We start from the raw sequence: 24,945 nt of genomic DNA on the forward strand, positions 1-24,945 counted from the left end.
TTTTGTGTGAGTGAGTCCAAGAGTACAAATTTCTGGGAGTAGTTGTTTGTGTTGGAAATTGTGTTGATTATTCATTTCCGGCATGTTTACACATTCACATGAACACAAGGAGACTGGACAAGCTGCCCAAAAAGTTGGGTCTGTGCTTGGCAGGAATCTGGACTCACTCAGGGGTCACTCATATATCTACAATAAAATAATGTAGGTACTTTTCTCTGTTCTACGTTTTTATTTTATCTGGGATATTAGGATTGAATTTATTGAGTTTTTCGGGGGTTACGTTTGTCCTCATAACCCAATTATATAAGATCAATTTATATTTTATATTTTATTGGAATTAGCAACAGTGTAGTTAGCCTCCCAGTCCATACTCCGCACCAGACTGTGGCGCTAAAGCACCGTACCATTTTTTGCCTGCCGCCATTAACCAGAGGAAGAAGAGGAAGAAGTGATGAAGGCAGCTCCGTGTTTAGCAGTAAAGCTGCAGGATGGACGCAGAGCAACATCACAGTGGCTGTGATAGAATCAAACCGGTACGTTAGCACCACTACTAAGGGCCCTGCTAAAGGCCGAGCACTTTCAGTCTGTGTGTATATTTGTGCGGGTTTGTCTTTGTGTATAGTGTTAGCTGTGGCTATGCTAACTAAGCTAGCTTTGACAAAGAGCAGGCTAAAGTTTGTAGCATGGAGACGTGAGACGAGTGTGACAGGTGTGTTTCTTCAGTTTAATGTGGGTTGTCCTGTTATAAATTAAGGCGTAACTGTCACCGGTCTGTACACCGGTATAGCGCCGCTGGTGATCGTGCTAACAGACATGAACAACGCTGTTTGTCACATCAGTGACAAAGTGTTTCCGTTAACCTGCCTTTACCGAGCTGTTTCCCTTTACACTTCACCTGCACACCGTGGTCCTGACACCAAACTAACGTGACTGACACCAACCAAAGGCTCAAAACTTCCACCAAGTGCTCCGTGCTGCTGTGTTGACTGTGAAGACACACCTGGCGTGTGGACGCAGCCTCAGCAGCCCAGTGTCCGGTAACTCATCGGTACTGACGAAGCAGGTGGAGCTGTCAGGATAAGGGTGCTTAGACTTTATCATCCATAGCATCAGCTAAACATCTCATACCCCTCCGAATTTAATATTATATTAGCACAAGAAATACCCCATCTCGGTACACCTGGTCTTCAGGATCTTGCCAGGTAGGTTGTTCCAGCATCTTGAAGAACCTGCCACAGTTCTTCTGTGGATTCAGATTTCAGTGTATTCTGTCTCTTCATCTGATCCCAGACCGACTCCACAATGTTGAGATCAGGTCTCTGTGGAGACCAGACCAGAATGAGTCTGGACCAATCAGACACCTCCTGATGATGATGATGATGATGCTGATGATGATGATGGTGGTGGTGGTGGAGAACAATCTAAACATCTAAAGAGTCTAAAGCTTTTGCACAGTACTGTACATGAAGTTGTTGGTCCAAAACTACTGGATCCTACATTTCCCGTAGTGCAACTGGATAGAATCTTTCCTTAGAGCCTCCCTGCCTGGTTAACACCTATATCATTCAAATACCCCTCCAGTTTGTAGTAAACAAGCTTTGTTTTAAGTTTTGCTATTGCTACGTAGCTAACGCTAGCATTAGCAGTTGATTACTTACTAGTCTAGAAGAAATATTGTGAGTTCAGCATCAAACTTCATTCCTTTACTCACCAACAGCTGTCTCCAGAGGTGGAAAGAAACGCTCTTATTTTGCTTCTATTTGTATCACTTCTTGTCTTCTACTGAAGTTAGTATGCTAACCAGCCAGCCCAGGTCGTCTAAATCACATTCCCATAGTGAGTCACTGTAGCCTCCAATCTGTCTTGAGGACGTATTATAACCTCTTGTATTGTAATCACAACAATGGCTGAAGCTCTTGGTAAGTGACCATCACCACCACCTGCTACTGGCAAGAGAAAATTTTAAAATGGCCCCCTTTTTTCTGTCATGACTAGTCTCCAAGCCCAAGGTGAGATAAGCTTGATCAGATTGCTATGACATCATCAGGGCTATTTTCTCAAAGTGGTACTACTCATGACTGATCGTCATGTATAAAATTGTGTATACCCTTTTTAAAGGGGGCAGTATCTGGTTAGAGAACTAACGTAATGCCTGAATTTAGCTGCCAAGAACCACATGGCTGTAAGACACAGTTACTGAGTGCCAGTGAACATAATAGTGTCTGTTAGCTCAGGAGTCAGGTGATTCTATGTGGAGCTGGTAGAGAACTAAACAGAGCTAAAACTGCTTGTGTTGAGGATCATTTGGGTTTTGCTTGTTGCTCTCGTCTTCCAGGAAAAATCAACTCTAGCAGAAAGTGTTATAGTGCAGCATTGTCCAGTCAGCCAGACATTAAGGTGGCTCATATTCAACTGATGGCACTGCTGAAGTAATGCTAGAACCTGGAGCAGTGGTCATGCCTCCACAGGCAGCAGACAGCGATCAAAAACCTGGATTATGTTATTACAATCATGTAGGGAGGGAGATGTTGATTTGTCTTTTCATCTATCACCGTCTGTATGTGACGTATGTTATGCTGAAGCAGTTTTTTGTGTGATTACTTTGTTGATTAGACCTACAGTTAACACAAATCCACAACTTTTAAAGTCTTATATGTGCAAGTTGGTTGTGTTATTTGTCCTGATGTAAAACTGCATGTTGTGATGAGCTGCAGCGTCCAGTCAGTAACAGTAAAACGTTGGATTGTCTTGTCTCTCTTTCCCCCTTCCCCCTAACTCATCCAAACAGAAATAAGCCAATGGAGATGTCTTAATGATTGCAGACCAGATCAGTTTCCAGGTCACATGAAATAAGACAAATGAGAAACTGCCTCTGTCTCCTCCTCCCTTGCTCCCATTAACTTGCCTTACTCTGTGCTGTCTCTAGAACTGAGGTTCATGCTGGGAAATAGAGCCTCCAGGCTGCAGGAGGGAGGAGAGGTGTGTGTGTAAAAGCCTGAGCAGTGACGTAGAAGTGATGGGTCCAAGGAGGAAGGCCTCTAAACTCCAGCCTGTAGGGGGCAGCGGTGGAGGGGAACTGGTCCTGAGTCCCAGTGAGCCCAAGGACTACATCAATGAGCTGTCCCATGAAGTCCTCTGTCATATATTCAGGTACACCAGCCTCCAGCTACACCGCTCTGTTGTGTATTTCATACAGTATTCAAGTCTTGTTAGTAGATTGCAGCAATATCAATAATACCTAGATGACTTGGGTATTTTTTTGCTTGTTTGTTTTTAAGAAATGTGCCTTTTTATTTGTATTTCTACTTTATCCATTTTGTAATTATAGCCAATTTACACCTTTATGTTTAAATTCATAATAAATTGAAAGAAATGTCACGTTTTTCCTGTCTTTTTTTATTTTCTTCACTGTACAGAAAACATACCGAACCGTGAATTCAAAACCGTTTTGCGTACGGTTACACTCCTAGTATACATAACAAAACATTACCTAACCCTACTGTGGGTGACTTTACAGAAATAAGTGTGACTCCGCAACTGAAGCAAAGGCTGCAAATGGTATTGACAGTTTGAGCACTGTTTTGTTTTGCAGGTACCTTCCCATGAAGGACATAATGTGTATGGAGAGTCTGTCCAGGAAGCTTCGAGAAGCTGTGACTTTGTACCTGAGAGTGGTAAAAGTGGTGGATCTGTGTGCTGGTCGCTGGTGGGAGTATATGCCTTCAGGTAAAAGCCCCCAGTATAACCACTGCAAACAAATAATCAAGAGCATGTTCAGTGCTACAGTGAACCAGTACATGAGGGGTTTCTGCAGAAATTAGACATTAGTAAGTCAGCCAACCTTTAAATGACATGGTTTTCTGTATTAACTGGTCATAAAATGTGATCTGATCTTCATCTTAGTCACAGGTGTAGATAAACACAGTGCCTCTAAGTTAATATCACATAAACAATTATAATCTTTTGTGTCTGTATTGAACACAGCCATTAAACATTGACAGTGCTGGTGGAAACAGTGAACCTTGGATTTAATAACTGGATGAACCTCCTCTGAAACCAGCTCTTCAGTAGCTGCTGATCAGAGCTGCTCAGTGTTAAAGAGGAAGTTTACCCTGGTCTTGGTGGAGGTCTGTGCTCTGTGTGACATCCTAGTTATAACTTGGATGAACATCTGACCATATTTAAAGGCAAATTTATACATAAATGCAGATCGTTCAAAAGGGTTTGTGTACTTGTTCTTGCCATTGTATGTGATGTGGAGGTGCAGCCTGGAAAGGTGGTGACAGTGACTCTGCTGTCCTGAATTCAGCGGGGAGTTAATGTTTCCACTGTGGGGCCAGAGCACAGAAGAGAACATAGGCTCCTCTGAGTCGCTCTCCTTGTACTGGAGTCTAGGGTTTGGACAGAGTCTGGAACTGGGTGTGAGCTGCAGCAGGGGGGCAGGTTGGGGGAACCTGGGGAGGTTGAAGCAGTATTGTTGAGCTGCAGAGGTATGTTGGCAGATGGTGAGGAGGGAGGTGCAGTAGTGTGGCAGGGGGGTACAGTGTTGTGGTACTAAAGGAGTTAAGTACTGGTGTATCAGCTTATGTCACTGGTGATTGATTATGCTACAAACCCTCACTTGGTTTATTAGCTGATGATGAAGTGTTTTCACATGTTGAGTATGATGTTGTTTACTGTGTCTCTTGGTTCAGGCTTTACAGACAGCAGCTTCCTCCTCCTGCTTAAGAAGATGCCAGACCTGGAGCAGCTATACGGCCTCCACCCTCGATACCTGGAGAGGAGACGAGTCAGAGGCTACGAGGCTTTCAGTATACCTGGAGTCCTGGAGGCACTACAGACCTGTCCCAATCTGCTGGTCAGTACGTACATGTGTTGATGGAGGTAGTTATACATCATGTAGAGCCAGGAGCACGCAGTTTTTCAATCTAACCAATAACAGTACCATGTGATTCCACTGATGGCTTCCTCCTCTTTGGTTGTTGGTCTAATCAGCAAAATGACCTTCTGTAGTATTTGGTTCTGTTACAAACGGCACACAACCACACACAACAGGATTGAGATGATGGTCTATACTGTGGAGTGTCAGTCTTTGTGCTAGAGTCTGCATATATTAGAAGCAGAAGCCTTGTAGGTCCACTTGACTTGGTTGTTCATTCAGTCAGTGACTGTGTTGCCTTGGTAATCAGGTAGGAACAATATTGAAAACAGGAAGCAGTAGAGCTGTATTAACCTTGAACCAGATCAGACTCTGAGAAATGTTTGAAAGCCACTAATGCAGCATGTTGTGTTTGTATTACTGTTGGACCTTGAGTTTTTCTAAAACTACTGCTTCAAAGGTTAAGAATGAATGTTCATGCTTATACTTATCTTTCAACTGCATGTTGTGGCCTTCATCAGCTGATGGAGATGAGAAGTGAGCTGTTGCCATAACAACTAAGCGAAGTCTGTCCACTGAGGCTACGTCTACACTACTACGTTTTAGTTTTAAAACTCATCTCATACTCCTGACATACATGTAACGCTGTCTTCAAGCCCCTAAATCAGAGACTTTCAGAAACTCTGCTAGCCCCGTTTTATTCTGAAAACTCTGGGGTTGTGTTCTATCTGGAGGGACAGAAACTGAAACCTTTGGAAACGATGATGTAGAAACGTCATTACGTATCTTTTTCACAAGTGTTGTACATATGTATCGGCTGATATATCATTATCAGAATTTTTTTACTCCCTAATATCAGCATCAGTCCCAAAAATCCAATATCAGTCGAGCTCTAGTTTTCAGGTGTGTTAGTCTGGACAGAGATTGTTTTATTTTAAAACACTGTTTTAATTTGTAGCACCACAGTGCTGATGATGATTATAACAGTGCACAACAGTGTCATACATTTACCTATATCAAATAAATTGCAGCTCCTGTGATTTGGATTTTGCACTAGGCCATATTGTGATTTTTATTATATTTCCATTAATTGTGTAGCTCGACATAGTAGTATTGCTTTAGCTTGAAGAAACTGCAAGATGCAGTTATGAAAAAAAGCCAGTAAGTGGGACCTTAAGTTAAGACTTCCTGTTATCAGATAACCTTATTTGACCTCACGTCAGGGTGTGGAGACGTCCCATCTGGAGCTCGTGGAGGCCATATGGAACTACATGCCCCAGGTTCACATACTGGGAAAGTTCCGCAACCGCAATGGAGCATTTCCCATTCCTGCTGAGAACAAACTGACCATCCCCATAACTGCAAAGATCCAGACCCTACATCTAGTGGGTGAGTAGGATCTCACAACAAACTGACACTTCCTGCTGCTGCCTCCACATTACAGCCCAAACACAGTGGAGTAAGAGATGAGACATAGTGGATGTAAGTCAGCTTCACTTCCCTGTTGGTGCCTGGCTGTGGGATGAGGCCTGAAGACTCAGAAGTATGGACTGAAATTGAGGTCAAAAAGATTTTGAGCTTGTAAAATAACAAATAACAGTCCAAAGTTTGTTGATTGTAAATCAACCTTTTGTAAACCTGTACATTAAAGTTTGTACATGTGATTTGCATTTGTAAAAAAGAGACTATAAAATCAGTTAATGAATGATATTAGTGGTGAAGTCACACTGAAACACTGTTAAAGAAGAAGAGCATCTGAACAGGTACAGAGCAGGAAACTGTAAAACTCAGCACTCAAAGTTCCCAAACTGTGTGTGACCCTGAAGTTACAGGTATGAATTTGACTCTGTTTTTACACCTGAATCTGATTTGACAATGACAGTCCAATCACAGAGCAAAGTCCAGTCAGAGGACAAGGGCTTCCTGTTCCCTGAAAAGTGTAGTAGATTTTAAAGATGGGTGACATTGTGGGCTCTTCTGTGACTTTGGTGTGTTTGCAGACACACACAGAACATCAAGTGTTTACGATTATTTTCTACAGCATCATCAAATTTAATGAAACCCATCTGGGTCACAGAAGAATCAAGTTGTAAAAACTTTGGAATAACGTGAACATCACTTTACATGATCAAACTCTTGCTGACCTTAATTTGAGTCCTCTAATTTGAGTCTTTTGGGGAGGGGCTTCTGTGTCAGCTCCAGTTATAAAAACTCTACAGCTGATGCACTGACATACTTAATTGTGCTTATTTGTTGTAGGTGTGAATGTCCCAGAGATACCTTGCGTGTCTATGCTGCGCCATCTTTACCTTAAGTGGGTTCGCCTCACCAAACCACAGCCATTTAAGGACTTCCTGTGTGTGAGCCTGAGAACCTTCGTCATGCGGAACTGCGCAGGACCAACCAACTCCCTCAAATACGTTCCCCTGGTTACTGGTTTAGCATCAGCCCGGAACCTGGAGCAGCTGGAGCTGGTGAGAGTTCCCTTTCTGGGAGGGCTGATCCAACATGTGGTGGAGGACAGCTGGAGGTCAGGTGAGGAGAGCGCCTGAGTGTTGGTCTTACCACAGTGTTATGTGTTTCAGTGACATATTGTCAGGCTGTGGATAAAACTAGCTGGGAGAATTCATTTACTGTGGGTTTTGCTTTTTTTATTACATTTTATTTGTTACATGTTACATGTCCTGTTCACATGGGAGTTTAATCAGATTAATACTGACTGTGGGAACAATCTCCATGCCAACACACTGCATGTGACCCTTTTTATATGGATTACATATGTTTCATCTTTGTGGCACTATATGAAAATAGTTCAAGTTCTACTTAAGAAATTGTTACGTTATGTAGATGTGAAGATTTTAGGTCTGTGTACTTTCAGGCAGCTGTTTTTTCATTTTTAAACCAAAAACATAAAAACAGTAAAAACATAAAAGAAGCAAAAAAAAAAATCGAAGCAGAGCAATTGCAAGTTTTTGTTGTCAGATTTAAAACATGAAAAACTAGAACATAAGATTAGAAGAAACGATCCAAGTCTGGTTTTCTTCTTTCCTTGAAGAATGAAGAAAGGTGGCACAGAAGTAAAGGTTAATATTTCAAAATAAAAGCCGAGAGGACAGCATGGACATTCTGCGAATGCAGATGGATAGATAAAGATCTCTTTTCTATTTTGCTTTGCATTAAGACATGAAAAATATTGTATCAAAAATGTGTGATGTATTATTTACTTGTGTAGCATGAATTAACAGCCTCATTAATTAATGTGTAAATACACTGTGTGGTTGTTGCCAGATAGTGTTGTCTAAAGTGACCAGCAGAGGTCTCTACTGTGACCAGATTATTGTTCGTCCTTTCACCAAATCTCTTCATATTCTGCTACATGAACAAGCCAGTGTTCACTGTTTATAGCTGTTGTTGGTTGTAGCCAGCACTATAACCTTTATTCTGAAATTCATCAGTCCTCAGCCGGACATCACATAGAAGATACATCAATCTGCCACAGCCATATTGATGATTATCATATCTGCAGCTTTTAGGCCATGGATTTCATCATTAAAAGCAATAAAACCATAACTACATATAGTGTAGCTGTTTAAGCTCTGTCGAGTTGCCACTAAGGTCAGGTCTACAGACGAGTTTCAACAAACACCAAAGAAAAGAAAAGAAGAAACAAAGAAAAACTTCCAAATTAGTAAGGCTGGGTATTGCCACTGATTTCCTGAATAGATTCAATTCCGATTCACAAGTTTTCGATTCAGTATCGATTCAGTTCGACATATTTTAGTTACAACATTGATTTTTCTTGATTGATTTTAATCAGAGAATCGATTTCTTCAACCCAGCCCTACAAATTAAATGTTATTAATTAATAACAGATATTCCACCTCTAACCCCAAAATCTCCCTCTTCTCTGGTCCATGTCAGAGAAATAAACAAATTATAAACTGTCTGTCTGTCCGTCCGTCCGTCTGTCCGTCCGTGCGCGCGCGCGTGCGTGCGCGTGCCACCTGACTACCTTTCTTTGTTGTTCAGTTCAACAAGGAAAAAGGGAATTTGCAAATGCCAGACTTGGAGCAGTTCTTCAAATCTGATGTTCTTGTTTTTCATTTTTTCACCATGACAACCAAAACAGAAAAATTGCCCTGTTCTTATGTTTTTTGGTTAAAACCAAAAATGAACTGCCTAAATGTACACAAATTATTTTGTATGTTTCCCAGTTTATTCTAATGTCTCTTCTTTTTGGTCTGTTATTCAGTCACAGTCATTTGTATTTGGTGATGTCAGATGATTTTCATTCATGTTTCCAGGAGGATTTCGAAACCTCCACACCATCGTGTTTGGAGCCTGTAAGAACGCTCTGGAAGTGGATTTGGGTTACCTCATCATCACTGCTGCACGCAGGTGCTCAGTCTGACGCTTCCTTAAACTAACAGAGAACAACACTTATGTTTTTAAAGAAAATGTTTTTTAATCTCTGTTCAGTCTGTAACAAAGTGAATTGAAGGATCCAGAGTAAGAAGTTCAGTAATACTCTCAGTATGTTAAATATCTCTGGACACAGAATGATGTCAGAATCACAGCATCATCTTTATGTCCATATGTTATAATATGTGGAGTTTTCTTGTAAACATATATAAAAGTTGACTAGGGTGTTTGTAACTTCTCCTGACGCTGGTCAGCCGCAGGATATTGTAAAACAGACATTTAATGACCTGACCTCTGTGTGTTGACAGGCTTCATGAGCTGCGTATCCAGCCCTCCCTCACGAAAGATGGCGTCTTCTCGGCTCTTAAAATGGCTGAACTAGAGTTTCCTCAGTTTGAGACCCTTCATCTGGGATATGTGGATGAGTTCCTGCTGCAATGTTAGTTCCTCTTCTCTGATATCATAAACAGGCTCAGAGCATTGGGCACCATTCTCCTGAACACTCCTTTACTTTATCAACTGACCTTCATTATGTTTTTATTTATTTTATTAATATTCGTTCTTAGAATAATGCTTCAGGTCACAGAAGTGAGAGTTACTCATTAGCTTGTGACAGTTTGATAAATTGCAACAGTGGCTAAAAATCAAGTCTGCAGTAGAAATAACAACTTCCTGAATGTTAAGTGTAGTTTCTGGATGTGTGAAAACGTCTGTGTGTTTTACATGCAGGTAAGATGAGTCACTCGGAGCTGGTGAAGTACGGTCTGGCTGACGTCATTGAGAACCCAGGCATCATCACTGATATTGGCATAAAGGTGGTGAATGAGGTGTTCACTAACATTAAATACCTGCTCATCTACAACTGTCCTCACCTGCATAACCCTCACCACTGGATCACAGGTAAAACACACTCCTGACTCATAGGGGTGGGCGGTATACCGAATATACTCGATGTATTGCTGCGTGTTCCACGTTCCAGTTATACATTAAGTAAAAATTGTCACATAATTATTTTAAGACGTTGCATGAAGCACAGCATCCAGAAAACTCTCCACATGTGGGATGTAGGTGAAGAGGTCTGTGTGTTTGTATCTGGAGTGCAGGGAACTGAAAAAAAACTGAAAAAAGTGAATCACCAAAACAAGTTTATCCATGTGTAGAAACAGTAACTGAAGATGGAGGCAGACAAATTGGTTCACAAAAGAAACGGCATCAGACACACTGTCTGCCTGGTTTGCCTTGACTTTTGTTTACCCTCGTTCAGAGCAAGACACACACAGAGCGAGAGAAGAGAGAGAGAGAAAAGAGCACCTGTAAAATACTGCCCTTTACCTGTTAAATTATGAACATGATTAAAACCATAACTGGATTTCTGCTGTGACCGTATAGTACATGTGGTCTCCGCTGTCTCTCCATGCAGTGGCAAAAATGGTTAAAAATAAGTTTATAGGATGACGGTCGGGTTATTATTTATAATAAAATATATATATATATATATATATATGTAAATTATATAATTTAATATATGTTTATATTTATGAATATAAAATCTTTCATGTCTGTGTCTTATTCATATAAAGTCCAGGCATTGAAACTATAGGCTGGTGAAAGGTGTCAGTTATATATAATGTTGCTGGTATCATATCAGTGTGACTATCAACAAATGTTTCCCTGTCTGTTTCTGCTGGGACCCACTCGTCATGAGTGTAAAACAGGCGAGATGCCGAATCTCTAGCTCACACAACGGCAGTGAAGCATGAGAGTGTCTCTTTATGCATCATAGGGTTAAATCTTGTATTTATGAAGCTCTACAGAGTAGATTTCAAAATATCACGATACGTATCGTGTATGACCATATAGCCTAAAAATATTGGGGTATTACTTTAAGCCATATTGCCCAGCCCTATTGACTCACCTACCACACCTGAGTCCTCACAACTCCTTACCAAACTCCAGTCACACATGGCCTGAATATTCATGTCCACACATTTGTCTGTATGATAAAGAGTCTATATAATGAAGGGAACAGTGGACACAAGTAGAGATTTCATTTTGCTGCTGTCTGTCATCTCTCACTCTTTGAGTCCCTGCAGTGAGTGTGTTCCCTTCGCTATTAATTCTGCTTCTCTCTGTCCTCAGATCAGTCCAGATGGAGCCGTCTCGTTGACCTCACTCTTGTTCGCTGCCATGCCATCAAACTGGAGTCATTTTCCCAGTTCATAGAGTTACTGCCCAGTCTGGAGTTTATCTGTCTGGACCAGATGTTTAGAGAACCACCCAAGGTACACAGCATGTTCATAAACACACACACACACACACACACACACACACACACACACACACACAGAGTCATACTGTAGGCCCCTTTCACATGCATTTATATATATAGACATTGTCACAAACTAAAGGAAAAACCTGAGTAAAAGAGTCAAGAAACCGATGTTGTGTAGATGCCTTCACACAGAACATGAGGTTTGACCAGTATCTAATTGATATGAATCATGCGGCCTGAACATTTACCAGATCTCAAACTAACTGAGCACCTGTGAGGCATGTTAGACCAGCTCAGTGTCCCCTGGACCTGTGTCCATATTGGTCAATTCTGCACCTCCTGGTTTATGTCCAGTGTGACGTTCTGTGCTAATGGGGAGGGTAATGAGGTGCAAAGTAAGGGTGTGGAAGTCAGAGTGGTGAATGAGCAGATAGCATGTCTGACCTCCATGCTGAAGACTGGAGTTCATGCCCCCTCACAAAGCTGGAAAACACTTTTTTTTTTTTTTTAAGTGTGATCCTTCCTGAACTTTAACCTCTAAAGTGTTTTAGCTGCTTAATGGTAACCACACTTTAAACATAGGTTAAGATTCATTACAGCAATCCTTCCCTTATCTTAATGACACAAAATGCAAACTTTAAAAACATTGGAATTGCGTTTAGAAAAAAAAGTTGCATCATCACTAAACAACTGTTTGGCTGTGGGGTTGGTCAGACAGTGCTCTCCACCACCATCGTCTAAACACATAATGAGGGAACATATTTCAGATCAAGCTCAAACTTCAGACCAGATTATGAATCAGTAAGCAAAACTTATTTTTGACTGAAGGAGAAAGTTTACTCTAAATGAAGATGTTCATACATCATTGTTCATCATGTGTGAATTTTTAAATGATGTTGTTCCACACAGTTTATATTTTTGCAACTTTAAAATGCATCAACATCAGTTAAAGGTGGAGTAGGTGATTCTAATCTAAGCACTAAAGGCGTATTAGCGCGCACTCACACACACACACACACACACACACACACACACACAATTAACAACAAAAGAAGAAAATGTATTTCATATGAATCATATATGTGTGTCTGTTAGTGTATGTGCTGATGCTATTGTGTGTGTGTGTGTGTGTGTGTGTGTGTGTCTGTGTGTGTGTGTGTGTGTGTGTGTGTGTGTGTGTGTGTGTGTGTGTGTGTGTGTGTGTGTGTGTGTGTGTGTTAGGGCTGTGCCAGGGTGGGCCTGAGTGCAGGAACTGGTATTGGTGTGTCCTCAGCACTGGTCAGCAACCAGAACTCCAACAATGACAACGACAACAACAACAACCACCATCACCACAATAATGAGGCTAACCTTCCCCCTGCTCCTCCACCTGTCAACAACAACCAAAGACAACAACAACAACAGCAGCAACAGCAGCAACAACAACAACAACAGCAGCACAATGGCAAGTCCCACCTGCATCTTAGTCAGTGGAGCAGCAGCTCATGACATCATGGATTGCATTTCAATTTTTCACATTTTAACTTTTATCTCAGATTCAATTTATTGGCACCAAGCTTTAGAAACAGAGAAGGGTAAACTGTGCTGAAGATGAAGTGAGCAACATGTGAAGTAAGATTCATGAATACTGAGTTATGGCATTTTAAACTGAACATGTCACTGACATGACAGAGAAACAAAATAGAGCATAAACTTCACATCCTGGGTGACAGCAAGTGAAGACGTTTGTTTGTTTCCACAGCACCAGTTGAAGTAAATGGGGTGGAAGATGAGGAAGAAGAGGAGGAGGAGGAAGAGGAGGTGATCTTGGAGGAGAACATGGAGGCTGAGCCTCAGATAGAGCTGGAAGGAGCAGAGGGCGCGGTGAGAGTTGAGGAAGCTGACGGGGCTCCAGGGGCCAGTCGTCCAGCTGGAACACCACAACCTCCTGATGAGGAGCAAGCAGGTTTGCAGCCTCTTTTTTTCATGATTAGCAGAAGTTAAAGAATGTGATTCATTTCTGATGTGTACTGATGTGTCCTCTGCACCTCCAGGTCCCAGTGGTTTAGTGCAGCAGTGCAGACCAGCTAATGCCATTGTTCCCAAGCCCCCACTGGTCATCTCAGACTCAGACAGCGAGGAAGAAGAGGGCCTTGTTTCAAGGCTAATGCCAGCTTCCTGTTTGCAGGAGCCAGCTTCCTGTACAGAAGGTGTCAACACAACACACAACAAACCCAGGAGTCACAACAGTAGCCAGGTTTCCACCCAAATGTAACCTAACTTCAAGAAAACCAGTCTGTGCCTTAAAACCACTGCAGAAGAATAAGAGGTCATTAAAAGATCCAGTCAAAGTTCCAATAATGAAAACATAGAGATCTGACATTTCTGTCTGTTGCAAGTGTTAATGTGAGGAAGGTTCCTCCTCCTCATCATCGCTCCACACAGATCTGATGTTTTCTTCTCCTCTTCTTCATGTGCTTCATCATTTATTCACTCAGTCATTTTTATCTACAAAAAAATGTACAGGAGAAACTGACATAGTGTGTTTGACGAGCATACCATCATTGCATGTCAAGTTGGGTTGTGGGTGTAGACTGGGCTCAGTAACTCAAACACAACAGTTGTGTTGCAGTTGAAAACATAAAAAAATAGTCACCTAAATTTAAAAGGCTTGTTTTGGGGTAAAAGTCAAATTGATTTTGTCAAGTTATTTCTGGACAATGAATGACCAGAGTGTCCGCAGCAGTGTAACGTCTGTGTGTCTGTCTGTCCGTCTGCCTGTCCGCCTGTCCGTCTGTCCGTCTGTCTGTCTGTCTGTCTGTCCGTCTGTCCGTCTGTCCGCCTGTCCGTCCAGGTAAGGGAAAGACTCCTCTGCGGCGGAGCAACAACGTGTCGGTGGAGCAGACGAAGGCTCAGGTGTCGGACAGCAGCTGCGAGAAGAGCTGTCAGGTGACCAGTGAACAGATCAAGGCAGACATGAAGGCTGCTGGGGACACCAGCAGGAGGACTAGCAGTAAAGGGATTACTACTGAGGCTGGGGAGACTGCTTGTCAGACCGCCAGGGCTGACAGTGGGACAGTTCAGGGCACCGGGAGTGCTGGGGCAACAGTGAGGACTGGAGTGAGGCCAGTGACTGGTTCTTTGGTCAGAACTGGACCTGGGGCAGCCACATCCAGGCAGGTAGGTGGATGTGGGAGGGTGGTGGCGGGCACCAGCCACAGGACAACTACAACCACTGACAGAGCCACAGGAACTGGCAGGACTAATGATGGCACAGAGGGCCCCTCTGGAGCACAGACTGGGGACAGTTACACGGGGGAGGCTGGGGGGAGGCTCAACTGCAGTCCTGCCGGTGTGGACGGTCTGGAGCCCAGAGGTGCTGCTGTAAACCATGGTCCCAGGAGACCAGCACTGCAGGCTGGACAGGGAGAGAGACATCCTGGGCCTGCTGCTGGTTCAGGTTCACAGCACGGTCAGGTCAGAAACGAGGACTTTGTTCCGAGACGACCTTTGACCCGATCTCTTACCCGTATGTCCGCTGTGTCCCTGGTACCTGACACAGGTAAGGCTGACGCTACAAACACAAAATGCATCTAATGTGTCCGCTCATCTGCAGAGGCTTAAGTCTGTGCTGTAAAGTGTTGATTGTGTTGGACAGTTGTGTGCAGATTTTCAGCTTGTCCCCTCTGAACTAGAGTTGTTCTGATACTGATACTAGTCTCAGAATGACTCTGATTCTGCATAAAATACGGTATCGGTAATTAGTGAGTGCACAAGTCTGTGCACCAATCACATGCCATGTAATTTGTTAATAAACTTTATAGTTTCACACTCGGACAAAACAGCAGTTTCCTGGAAATCAATTCTTCGCTGCTCTAAAACAGTAGCTAACACAGGAAGTTGATTTCCTGTAAATAGTGTAACATTAACAAAATGTGAGTAAGTTGGCATCATGTTACACTGGAGAGTCCTACTAGTAGAAATGGTCAGAAAAGGGGTCCGCACACTGTGCTAATAGCTCATCATCACAAAGACAATGGCTCCAGTCGAAAAGTCTTTTTTTCTTATGAAGCTTCAAACTGAGTGAAATGAGCTGAAGTCTCTGAGCAGCAGCATGATCACAGCTGCTCCACTTCTCTACATGATGAGGAAAGGAGCTTCAATGCTTCCTATCTTATCTCCTTTAGCATAGGAAACACTGGACCTTCCATTACAAGAGGAAAGGTGAAATGCCGTCCCACAATTCCTTGCTGCGGCAACATTTAAAGTGACACATGATTGTACTTTTTCCATGGCAGACCCACATAAATGTACAAACTTGAGCCCTGGAAAGATTTCCATTGCTGTGGTGGAAACAGCAGAGCAGCTGTTTTATGTTTGTGACATGATGGATTTATTGTGCAGCCCTGAAATATCATACCAATCAGAGCAGAGCTGGACAACACTGATCCTACCACGTGGGGGATGGGGCATGCCTCTAAAGAAAGACACAAACAAATTTGAAGCATAATCTCATACAGACACATAAGAAATACAACACATCAAAAGTCAAGTCAAATATAAATCATCATGTTGTCCAGCTCTGCTCTGATTGGTTCCAGTTTGTTTGGTTCAGGATCACAATCACCTGAATGATGAATGCATTTGTGTCCATATAAAGCATATAACTGCTGGGAGCTGTTAGCACAGTGTGCAGATCCTTTTTCAGACCTTTGCCTAAAGTTTGATTCATGTATCTGTTCATGTTTTAGAAAGGGTTTAATCTGAGCCATAGAAATGATGGCAGACCTATCACATACCGGGTCAGTAGTTTACAGCTTGTTTTTGTTTTTTTTGGGTTTTTTTCTTAATGCAGTGGTGTCTGAGCAGAACACTGTATCAGCTGATGCACAAGCTCAGGTATCAGAATTGATATCGGGGGGGGGGGGGGTATCTGAACATCTGTACTCTGAAGTCATCTCCTGCCCACTTTGAGACAAACATAAAACTGACACTTTGATATTTAACCCACTTTTAAAAGTCATCAGTGTCAAAGTAGGACAAAGAAACGAGATATGTGGACTAGACCAAAACAAAAACAGAGTGAGATGATTTACAAAAAGACCACAGAGATAAGTGCCAATAACCACATGTACAAGTTAGTTAAGAAGGTATAAGTACATTTTAATAATGTGTGCATTGTTATATTGTGGGGGTTTGTTTTTTCTTTATGAATTATTCCAAGATAAATGTATGAAAGTGATTTAAAGTTGGGGAGGAAAGAGGACAAATGAAGTAATGAAACATAAATGAAAATCAACACGATAAAACAAGGTTAGTCATCAGTCTGACCCACTACGGTCATAAACCACAACATATACTGAATACACAGGTCTGGAAATACACGTCAAAAAGTGTTAAAGGTGAAGGATGAACACTGACAGTGTACATACTGGAAATCTTTTGTGTTTTACACAGTATTAGATGGTTTAATGGGTCATGTCAACATGGTCAAAGAGCAGACAGGAGTGGTACAGGTGTGGAATAAAAAAAGATATCAATTTTTAACTGTCCATCATGACTCCCAACAGATTTCTAGAAGTACACTTTTCCTTTTTTGCCTACAGCTACAACACAGTTGATCTGCATGTGACAGTTAATGTGAACTGTTGTGTTGTTTAAGGTGATACTTCTGCTTTGTGTGTTGTGTAGATCTTTCAAGAGCCAAACCTCGAGTAGCAGTGAAGAGGAAACGAATGGCTGACAAATCAACCAGCACCTCAGACCCGGTCACTGAGGATGACCACGTACAGGTGCATGCACACAGTCCAATCTGTAGATATTTGTTTTCACTATGACATTATAGTCTTAAAGCTCCGTAATGTTTAAAGATAGATATCCATGTGTTGTTTTATACTTTCACAGTGTTAATATAGACCTGCTTTCTAATCAAAGCGCTCAGTCCACAGAGAAATGCACGCAGCCTGTATTCAGAAACTGAGCCTTAAAACCAGCTGTCAGGACTTCTGGAACTTTGTGATGTCACAACAAAGCAGTCACCGCTCTCAGCCACGCACCAAGCTCCTCCCACCTGGACCCACAGTCTAATGTTGCAGGATTTGGTTTCTCTGATCTCGGTCTCTGTAGCTGCTGCCCAGGCAGAGCATCTTTTGTATATGCAGTCCTCCACTCTTGTTGTCCCTATCACCTGCCTCCCTGATGTCCCCAATGGTCCCAGATTCTGCAGCCAGGCACACTGAGCCACACTGGTCCACCCAGACGGTCTAGCAGCTGAGGAGTTTTTGCACCAGAACCAGGCTCAAGGCTCTGGTGTTTAGTTCCGCACCAGATGGAGCTGGAGCCTTTTAGTCTGAATTTGGATCATTTCAGTGCTGACTGACACAACAGTGACTTTTACCAAGTTACAGTAGTAGTAGGCTGCAATCTGTTACCTGTGGTTGTCGTGGCCGTGTGTCAGGAAACAGTCAGCCAAGTCTGAGCTACAATGTTTCTGTATCTCCGTCCAGACGGCAACAGGTTGACCAGGTGGTGGCCCGGGGGGGATCTTTAATGATGTGAGCCCGCCTCAGGCGTCATGAGGTGTAGATTGAATCTAAGTCATGTATATGGGTCCTGATGGTATCCTGACTGACATAACGTGATGCATTTGTTCGTGCAGATTTTGTCTCTGAAGAGTAAGAACCTGGTGGGCATCACTCTGACCAACTGTGGAATCACTGACCTGGTCCTCAAAGACTGCCCCAAGATGATGTTCATTCACGGTAACACACAAGGACACTGATATTTATCTAATTTCTCTACTAAACCTGTAACAAGAGGAAACGGTGTGTTTCACCAGTTTATTAAGAAAAGTCATCATGTTGGAGAAACAAGTCTGATGTCTAAAGCCCTGCTAGTGTTCCCTATTTAGTGCCTGATTATTTTCTTTCCACAAAGTGAAATGTTTGTTTTTGTGGCCCAAGCTGTGCAGCGTACACATGTGGGAGGTACCAAAGCAGAAAGTCTAGACAACCTTAAAATATAACCCAGGCTTTGTTTTCTCACGTTTTTGATATGAATGAGTGATGGGGATGAAAATCTTTGCATTCAACAATCCACCAATGAGTAAGAACGATATCCTAGCAACCGCTGAACAGCTGCTGCAGTGTAATCAAACAGTGCTTTTGTCCATATCAAAGTCTGTCCACTAAAGGTGTCAGAGTGTCAGACTCAGAGTCCAGTCCCTCACTGCTGTGTCCTCTCTCTCTCTGCAGCCACCAGGTGTCGAGTGTTGAAGCAGCTGAGAGTAGAGAGCGCCCCCATAGTGAACAGGTTTGATTACGCTCAATGTAAGAAGCTGGACATGGAGCAGGTCCTGGATCAGATTTTGAGAATGCCTCCTGAGAGGAACCGCATCATCTACATGCGCCCTATGCACCAGGTTGGTATTCTGTGATGTCAGCAAATTAAACGCCTCCCACATGTGAAGTGCAAACATTTCTTTTGTTCTGATAACATTAATGCTTCTACCTCTATCTGGTCTCTGTCTCTCATCTCCCTCTCTGCCCTCTCTGGACGTGTCTTCAGATTGACTCAGTAGCGCTGGAGCGTCAGCTCTTCCAGGGGCCATATCCCTACCACATCGCCATAGTGCACGAGTTCAGCAACCCTCCAAACATACGGAACAAAGTTCGAATCCGCAGCTGGATGGACACCATCGCCAACATCAGCCAGTGAGTAGTATTCACAGAACAGTCCACACAGGGTTTGATGTCTCTCTGCCACAATTATTTCCTGAACCTAAGAGAGAGGTAGTGTTGTTTCCATGGCGACAGCAGTTGTCATCATACAAACAGATACAGACAAACAGTCAGCGTCCGTATAGTGTTAGTGTTGAGCATGAATTTACACACTCTGCTCCATCTGTTTCATCACATTACCTTTATACAATTTTAAAAAAGCAAAGCATCAGGATCATCACTGCCTCTAAACACAGCCACAACGCCCCCACCTAAATCAACCCCTCCCTCCCTGACGAGCTCAGTACATTCATTGCCAGCTTTGAGGAAGGACGAGACATAACCTCCACCAACCAGCACCATCAGGTCATCAGCAGCAACAAGGCTGCTGGTCCTGATGCTGGTCCGGGCCATGCACTGAAGGCATGCTACAACCAGTAATCAGGAAGTGTTAGCTCATCAAGGTCTGCATCCCCAACATATCCACAGATGATGCAACGTTTCACGCACAGACCCCAGCACCTACATCAGGATGCTGTTTGTAGACCTCAGCTCCATCAGCCTGAAGAAATAGCGCAACAAACTGCAGACACTAGGTTTAGGAGCCCCTCCCTGTCTGTGGATGAAGGACCAACAGACCCCAGCAGTGAGGCTCCAACATCATCCTCAACACCACTGTCCCCCTCAGTCCACTCCTCTACTCCCTCTTCACTCATGACTGCACTGCCACCACAGCTCCAACTCCTCCTCAAATCATACATACATACAGTACATGTGTATATATGTATAAAATATAATTTCTCTCTCTCTCTATCTCTCTCTCTCTATCTATCTCTCTCTCTCTCTGTCTCTCTCTCTCTCTCACTCACTCACTCACTCACTCAGAGAGTTAATCAAGTATGAGTTCTTCCCAGAGGCCACCAGGACAGAGGAGGATGTCCAGAAGTATCCCAGATACCCCTGGGGCAGGGACATCTATACACTGGAGGGTAATACAGCCACACCTACAACACACATTTGTAGTTTACCACTAAACTGAACTGACCTTGTTTGTGTCAGACGCAGACATCAGACACGTCCTTCAGTTTTGCAGAACCTTAACATGCTGAGCCTGATGTTTACAAGACGTGACCATGTTTAATATGTGATGTCAGTGACTCAGTGAGGCCTCCAACCACAGACATCATCAGAGTGCTGGTTGATGCTCCATCAGGCCTGTAGTGCAGTCAGCTTCATGTCCTGCTCATCTAAGAAAAGAGCTCAGAGTCCTGCTGTGTTAAGTCAGTGTCACACTCTAACACATGAAGCGTCAGTCAGCTGTTTGATTTAGATCTTTACAGAGGCTCAGGGTCGTACTGCTTCACCCTTAAGTTTTCTACTTAAATATGACACTTTTGAATTTTACTGCCATTGATTTGCTGCCATTAGCACTTGTGAAACCCATTGTCACTATTGGGAAGCTGGTAACATTAAAGAAGAGCACTGCTATCTCATCCTTCTGTTGTTTGACTGGAACTTCACAGTGTTCAGAGTTTAAATTCAGTGAGTGACCAACACACCGCTGATCTGTGGACATGAAACACCTCGGCTATACCTGACCGGAAAGATCATGTGGCCTGAAAACACTCTTAAGTCTTCTCCTTAAGGTTTCCTTAAAATGTTCACTTAAGGTTTTCTCCTTATCTTAGTCTTAAACTTCAGGAATCACTTAAAGTCAGTTAAACAGTTGCACAAAAGACCAAAGTTAACCGTGGTGAAGTTCCAGTCTAACCAGGAGGATGAGATAACAGCTTCTTTAACATCACAAACTTCCCAAAACAAGTGCAATGGCAGCAAAACAATGGTCTGCATTGAAAGAAGAGAAGTGAAGTAGAATTTCACTGCTGTAAATTTTTTTACTTTTTTCTTCTGTGCAACACCCTTAAGTAACAGCTAAGGAAAAATTAAACCTTATGTGTCATACTTAAGTAGAGAACTTAAGGTGTTTTGTGCAACCAACCCCAGTTCCCCCTTAAGGGTGTCCATTGGGTTCTCCCACTCTTCTTGGGATGCCTTCATTTTCTTGATTTATCAACATAAACTCAGTCATGTTTAGGGATGGAATTCCAACCAGTTCGATCCATCGACATCATTTGCCTTTATGCTTAACATTCCCTCATCGGTGCCTTCCACTTAGTTCCGCATGCCTTGCAAAACATTGACGTCGCGCTTTCACGAGAGGCAGTCAACGCAAATGACAGCGAAGGATTCGAGGAAGTGTGGCTTTATTTCAAAAGAAACATGAAACATTTGTCGACGCAGCACGGCATTAAATATCAGGAGTGCCATGGGTTTGACGCTCTACGCCGCCGGTCAACGAGTGCTTCCCAGTCTCAGCAGAGCAGTGAAGTGACGTATTAGTGATGTGTCGGTCGCGAACGAGCCGGCTTCTTTTTGTAAATGAATACAAGGCAGACCTCAAGAGGCAGACAGCACCCCCTCCTCGAGGGATTGAACAACTGCACAGAGGTTATTTATCTTGTTCAGTGTTCAGAGACTCATCATAAAGTTTGCGTTGTTGACGCTGAAAACCTGTATGGGCCTACTTTTTTCCACACAGAAAATCCACAGGAATCGATAAGGGAATCGAAAAAGAATCAGATCGATAAGCAGAATCGATAATGGCATTGGTATCAATAAAATCTTATCAGTTCCCATCCCTAGTCCTGTTGCAGTAGAGACAGTAGGAGTCAGATATACCTTTCAGTTTTTGTTGGGTAACTAAGGTCTTTTGGGCAAAGATTTAACTGACTTTAAGTGTCTCCTTAATTATAAGACTTAAGATAAGGAGAAAACCTTAAACACTTAAGTCTTCTCCTAAAGGTTTCTTTAAAGTATTCTCTGAAGAGTGTTTTGTGCAACTGTTTTTTTAAGGAAACCTTAACTCAGACTTTACATCTTAACTGAAGGTGTTTTGTGCAACCGCCCTGGTCTGCTCTTGTGAGCTGCACTGACATGACACTTCTAACCAGGCAGCTGCAGACTGGAGCTCCCTCCTCTGACATGACTGTTCTGTGTCTTGTTGTGTTCAGGAGTGGTGGACGGAGCTCCCTACAGCATGATCACTGACTTCCCCTGGCTGAGGACTCTGAGAGCAGCTGATCCCAACAGCTACGCCCGCTACGACTTTGAGGACGATGAAAGCAGTGAGTGCAGTTTGTACATCCACCTGTCTGTCAGCGGTTCTCTACTTGTACACACAGTTTACCTGATGAATGAATGAATGAATGAAATGTTTCCTCTGTGTTGTGTTTCAGCCACCATCTACGCCCCGCGGCGTAAAGGCCAGCTGTCAGCTGACATTTGCATGGAGACCATCGGGGAGGAGATCTCAGAGCGCAGACAGAGCAAACGAGGAGTGTTTCAGAGAGTGGTGGTCCTCTTCCTTCATCACTGTGACACACCAGGTGAACCTGTGGACGACGACTACATCTAGACATGACTAGACGCAAAACACACTGTCTACCACATCCAGAGGGACCCAGCACTGAGCGTCCTGCTGCTGCATCTGTGAAAGACAGAGAGGTGACAGTCTGTCTCTTTGCTGTGTCCTCACACACTGCCACGCACATGAGAACTCAGACTGGACTAGCTTCATGGAGAAGAAATAACTACAGTGGACGGAGCTCCTAAACCTGAACTGGCCAACACGAGTGGCTGAAACTCAGCATGTTGAAAAAAACTCCTCCGAAGATTGTTCACTGATGTGATGTGGTTCATGAGGACCAGACTGATGGATTAGATCAGTTTCAGGGGAAAATAAACTGATAGTCTATGTATTAGGTTCATGGCTCATGTGATGCTGATGTTCTTTAGGCATGTATGAGTGTCCCAGCGCACCAGAACGTCTCTAATTAAAGTTGAGAAAAGAAGAAAAGCACTGAGGTGGTAAAATGGTGAATTCAGCATAATGTCTGTTTTCAGTTAGTGAGTGAAATGAGTCCTGTTCTTCATGTTCATCATACTGGCAGTGAGAACCCTCTCTGTGCTGTAGTGTTGGTCTGATCTCTCATCTGTCCACTGCCACAGGCTGCCTACCTCTGAAATGGCCTTAGACACAAATGTCAAACAAACTATGCTTTTTATTTCACTTTTAAGTTTTTTTTTTTTTATCTTTCAACATGCTGAAATGTTGATGGCTCTGGGTGGTGGATGGTACATTTACCTCAGCACTAAAAAGAGACAGATGTTGAACAGCTGTGGATCAACGTCCCAGCAGCTGATATAAGTTTGTCTTTGCACATTTGGCCCATTGGATAGAGATCAGGGAGCTAGACTTTATAAGTCCAGTCCACTGAAAGTGATGTTTCAGATCAGCTCCATCATGCAGCCCCGTCTCAATCAGCCATGCAAATATATTGTGATTTACTTGGCTCTGTCATGTGGACAGGCTGCAGTTACCACTGACTCAGCAGCAGACAGGGAGCTAGCTCAACCCTGCGGAGACATGTTCTCAAATATAAGAATGAACAGATTTAAATCTACACTTAGCTGCTCCGTTCTCTGAATCATCATCATCATCAGTTGGAAGCTGTTGGTTTTTCACAGTAACGGGACAGTGTCTGATCTGATCCTCCTTGTGGCCGGTCGTGCAGATGATGCAGCTTTATTTTGTTCTTATCACTTTAGCTTTATTGTTTTTGGTCCATGACCAGCTTAAACCAGGACCAGGACCATGTGGGAAACTGATGCGAGTTCTGAATTTTGAATTTGAATTCTGAGAATAAATATTCAGACCCTTTTTCACCATGGAGAGAAATCAGATTTGGACTGTGTATGTTTTGTCCTGTCTGTGACATATTTTTGGATCAGCTCTCAGCCTCTGTTGCCTAAAGGGAGCTGGAACATGAAGTGAACCATCAAACAGTTTAAAGCCTTTTTTAAGGTTTTACGAGCCCAAAGGGGCTGGATTAGTTTTTCCTCTGGTGTCTTGGAGGAACGAGAGAGATGGTTGTCTGATAAAGGATTTGACTGGTCAGGGATCTGGATGGCTCTGATACAGCTGAGGTTCACTTTCCTCAGAGATGGAAAAGTTGAACATCTTTGTTAAAAACTAACAGTCAATGTTCACTATCAGGTGATTAGAAAATTCATTGTTCAGGTTGCACTGAATACGATGAGTACATCCGTCTGTCTGTGTACTGACAACTGTACAGGTGTCATGGAGGGAGATCTGCTTCCATGGTGTTTATATGTTTATAAAGAAAGAACAAGACTATTTCACATACTGAAAAATAAAATAACAGGAAACAACTTCTATCGTCTTTGTTGTGACATGTTCTCATCTCTCAATCTGAATTTATTAGATTCTGATTTGCTCTTTTAGAGAAAGGTGGTCACATCAAGACTTATCCTGTAAAATAATTTAACAATTTATTTATTACATTTTTCATATACAGCACAGAGCACAACAGCTCAGACATGACCATCATAGTTGGTAGATAAGAATAAAGGCTAGATTTCCTGTTTCATAGTTGTTTCCTCCACCAACCAGCCAAGTTACATGAAATATGGTCACCGTCTCTCCCTCCTGAGTTACAGTGTTGAATAATATCCAGGAGTGTTTTTACAGAACATTGTGATGTCACAGTCAAGTTGACCTTTTGGATATAAAATGTCACATCTCCTATTAGACA

The 24,945-nt window shown here is 42.8% G+C and overlaps 1 protein-coding gene across 1 annotated transcript; it reads left to right on the forward strand.

The window, feature by feature from the left end:
- The first annotated feature begins 444 nt into the window (after positions 1 to 444).
- Positions 445 to 24,629, forward strand: fbxo38 (F-box protein 38). The gene is made up of 21 exons (XM_022757138.1): positions 445 to 533; positions 2,927 to 3,150; positions 3,593 to 3,726; positions 4,695 to 4,858; positions 6,103 to 6,268; positions 7,139 to 7,414; positions 9,184 to 9,277; positions 9,610 to 9,740; positions 10,031 to 10,201; positions 11,441 to 11,583; positions 12,795 to 12,971; positions 13,311 to 13,518; positions 13,607 to 13,762; positions 14,407 to 15,114; positions 17,244 to 17,344; positions 18,211 to 18,313; positions 18,806 to 18,972; positions 19,119 to 19,264; positions 20,156 to 20,259; positions 22,342 to 22,455; positions 22,567 to 24,629. The coding sequence occupies exons 2-21, from the start codon at positions 3,017 to 3,019 to the stop codon at positions 22,743 to 22,745; spliced, it is 3,576 nt and encodes a 1,191-aa protein (XP_022612859.1). The 5' UTR covers positions 445 to 533; positions 2,927 to 3,016; the 3' UTR covers positions 22,746 to 24,629.
- Positions 24,630 to 24,945: the final 316 nt, after the last annotated feature.

Source organism: Seriola dumerili, unplaced genomic scaffold (genome assembly GCF_002260705.1).
Source record: "Seriola dumerili isolate Sdu_G_001 unplaced genomic scaffold, Sdu_1.0 BDQW01000264.1, whole genome shotgun sequence".
In the NCBI taxonomy this organism is placed as follows: domain Eukaryota; kingdom Metazoa; phylum Chordata; class Actinopteri; order Carangiformes; family Carangidae; genus Seriola; species Seriola dumerili.

Excerpts from the sequence above, each read along its gene's own strand:
- fbxo38 (XM_022757138.1), top strand. The coding sequence starts at position 3,017 with ATGGGTCCAAGGAGGAAGGCCTCTAAACTCCAGCCTGTAGGGGGCAGC. Across the intron at positions 3,727-4,694 it reads GTGGGAGTATATGCCTTCAG|GCTTTACAGACAGCAGCTTC; the intron begins GTAAAAGCCCCC and ends CTCTTGGTTCAG. Across the intron at positions 17,345-18,210 it reads CTGAGGATGACCACGTACAG|ATTTTGTCTCTGAAGAGTAA; the intron begins GTGCATGCACAC and ends TTGTTCGTGCAG.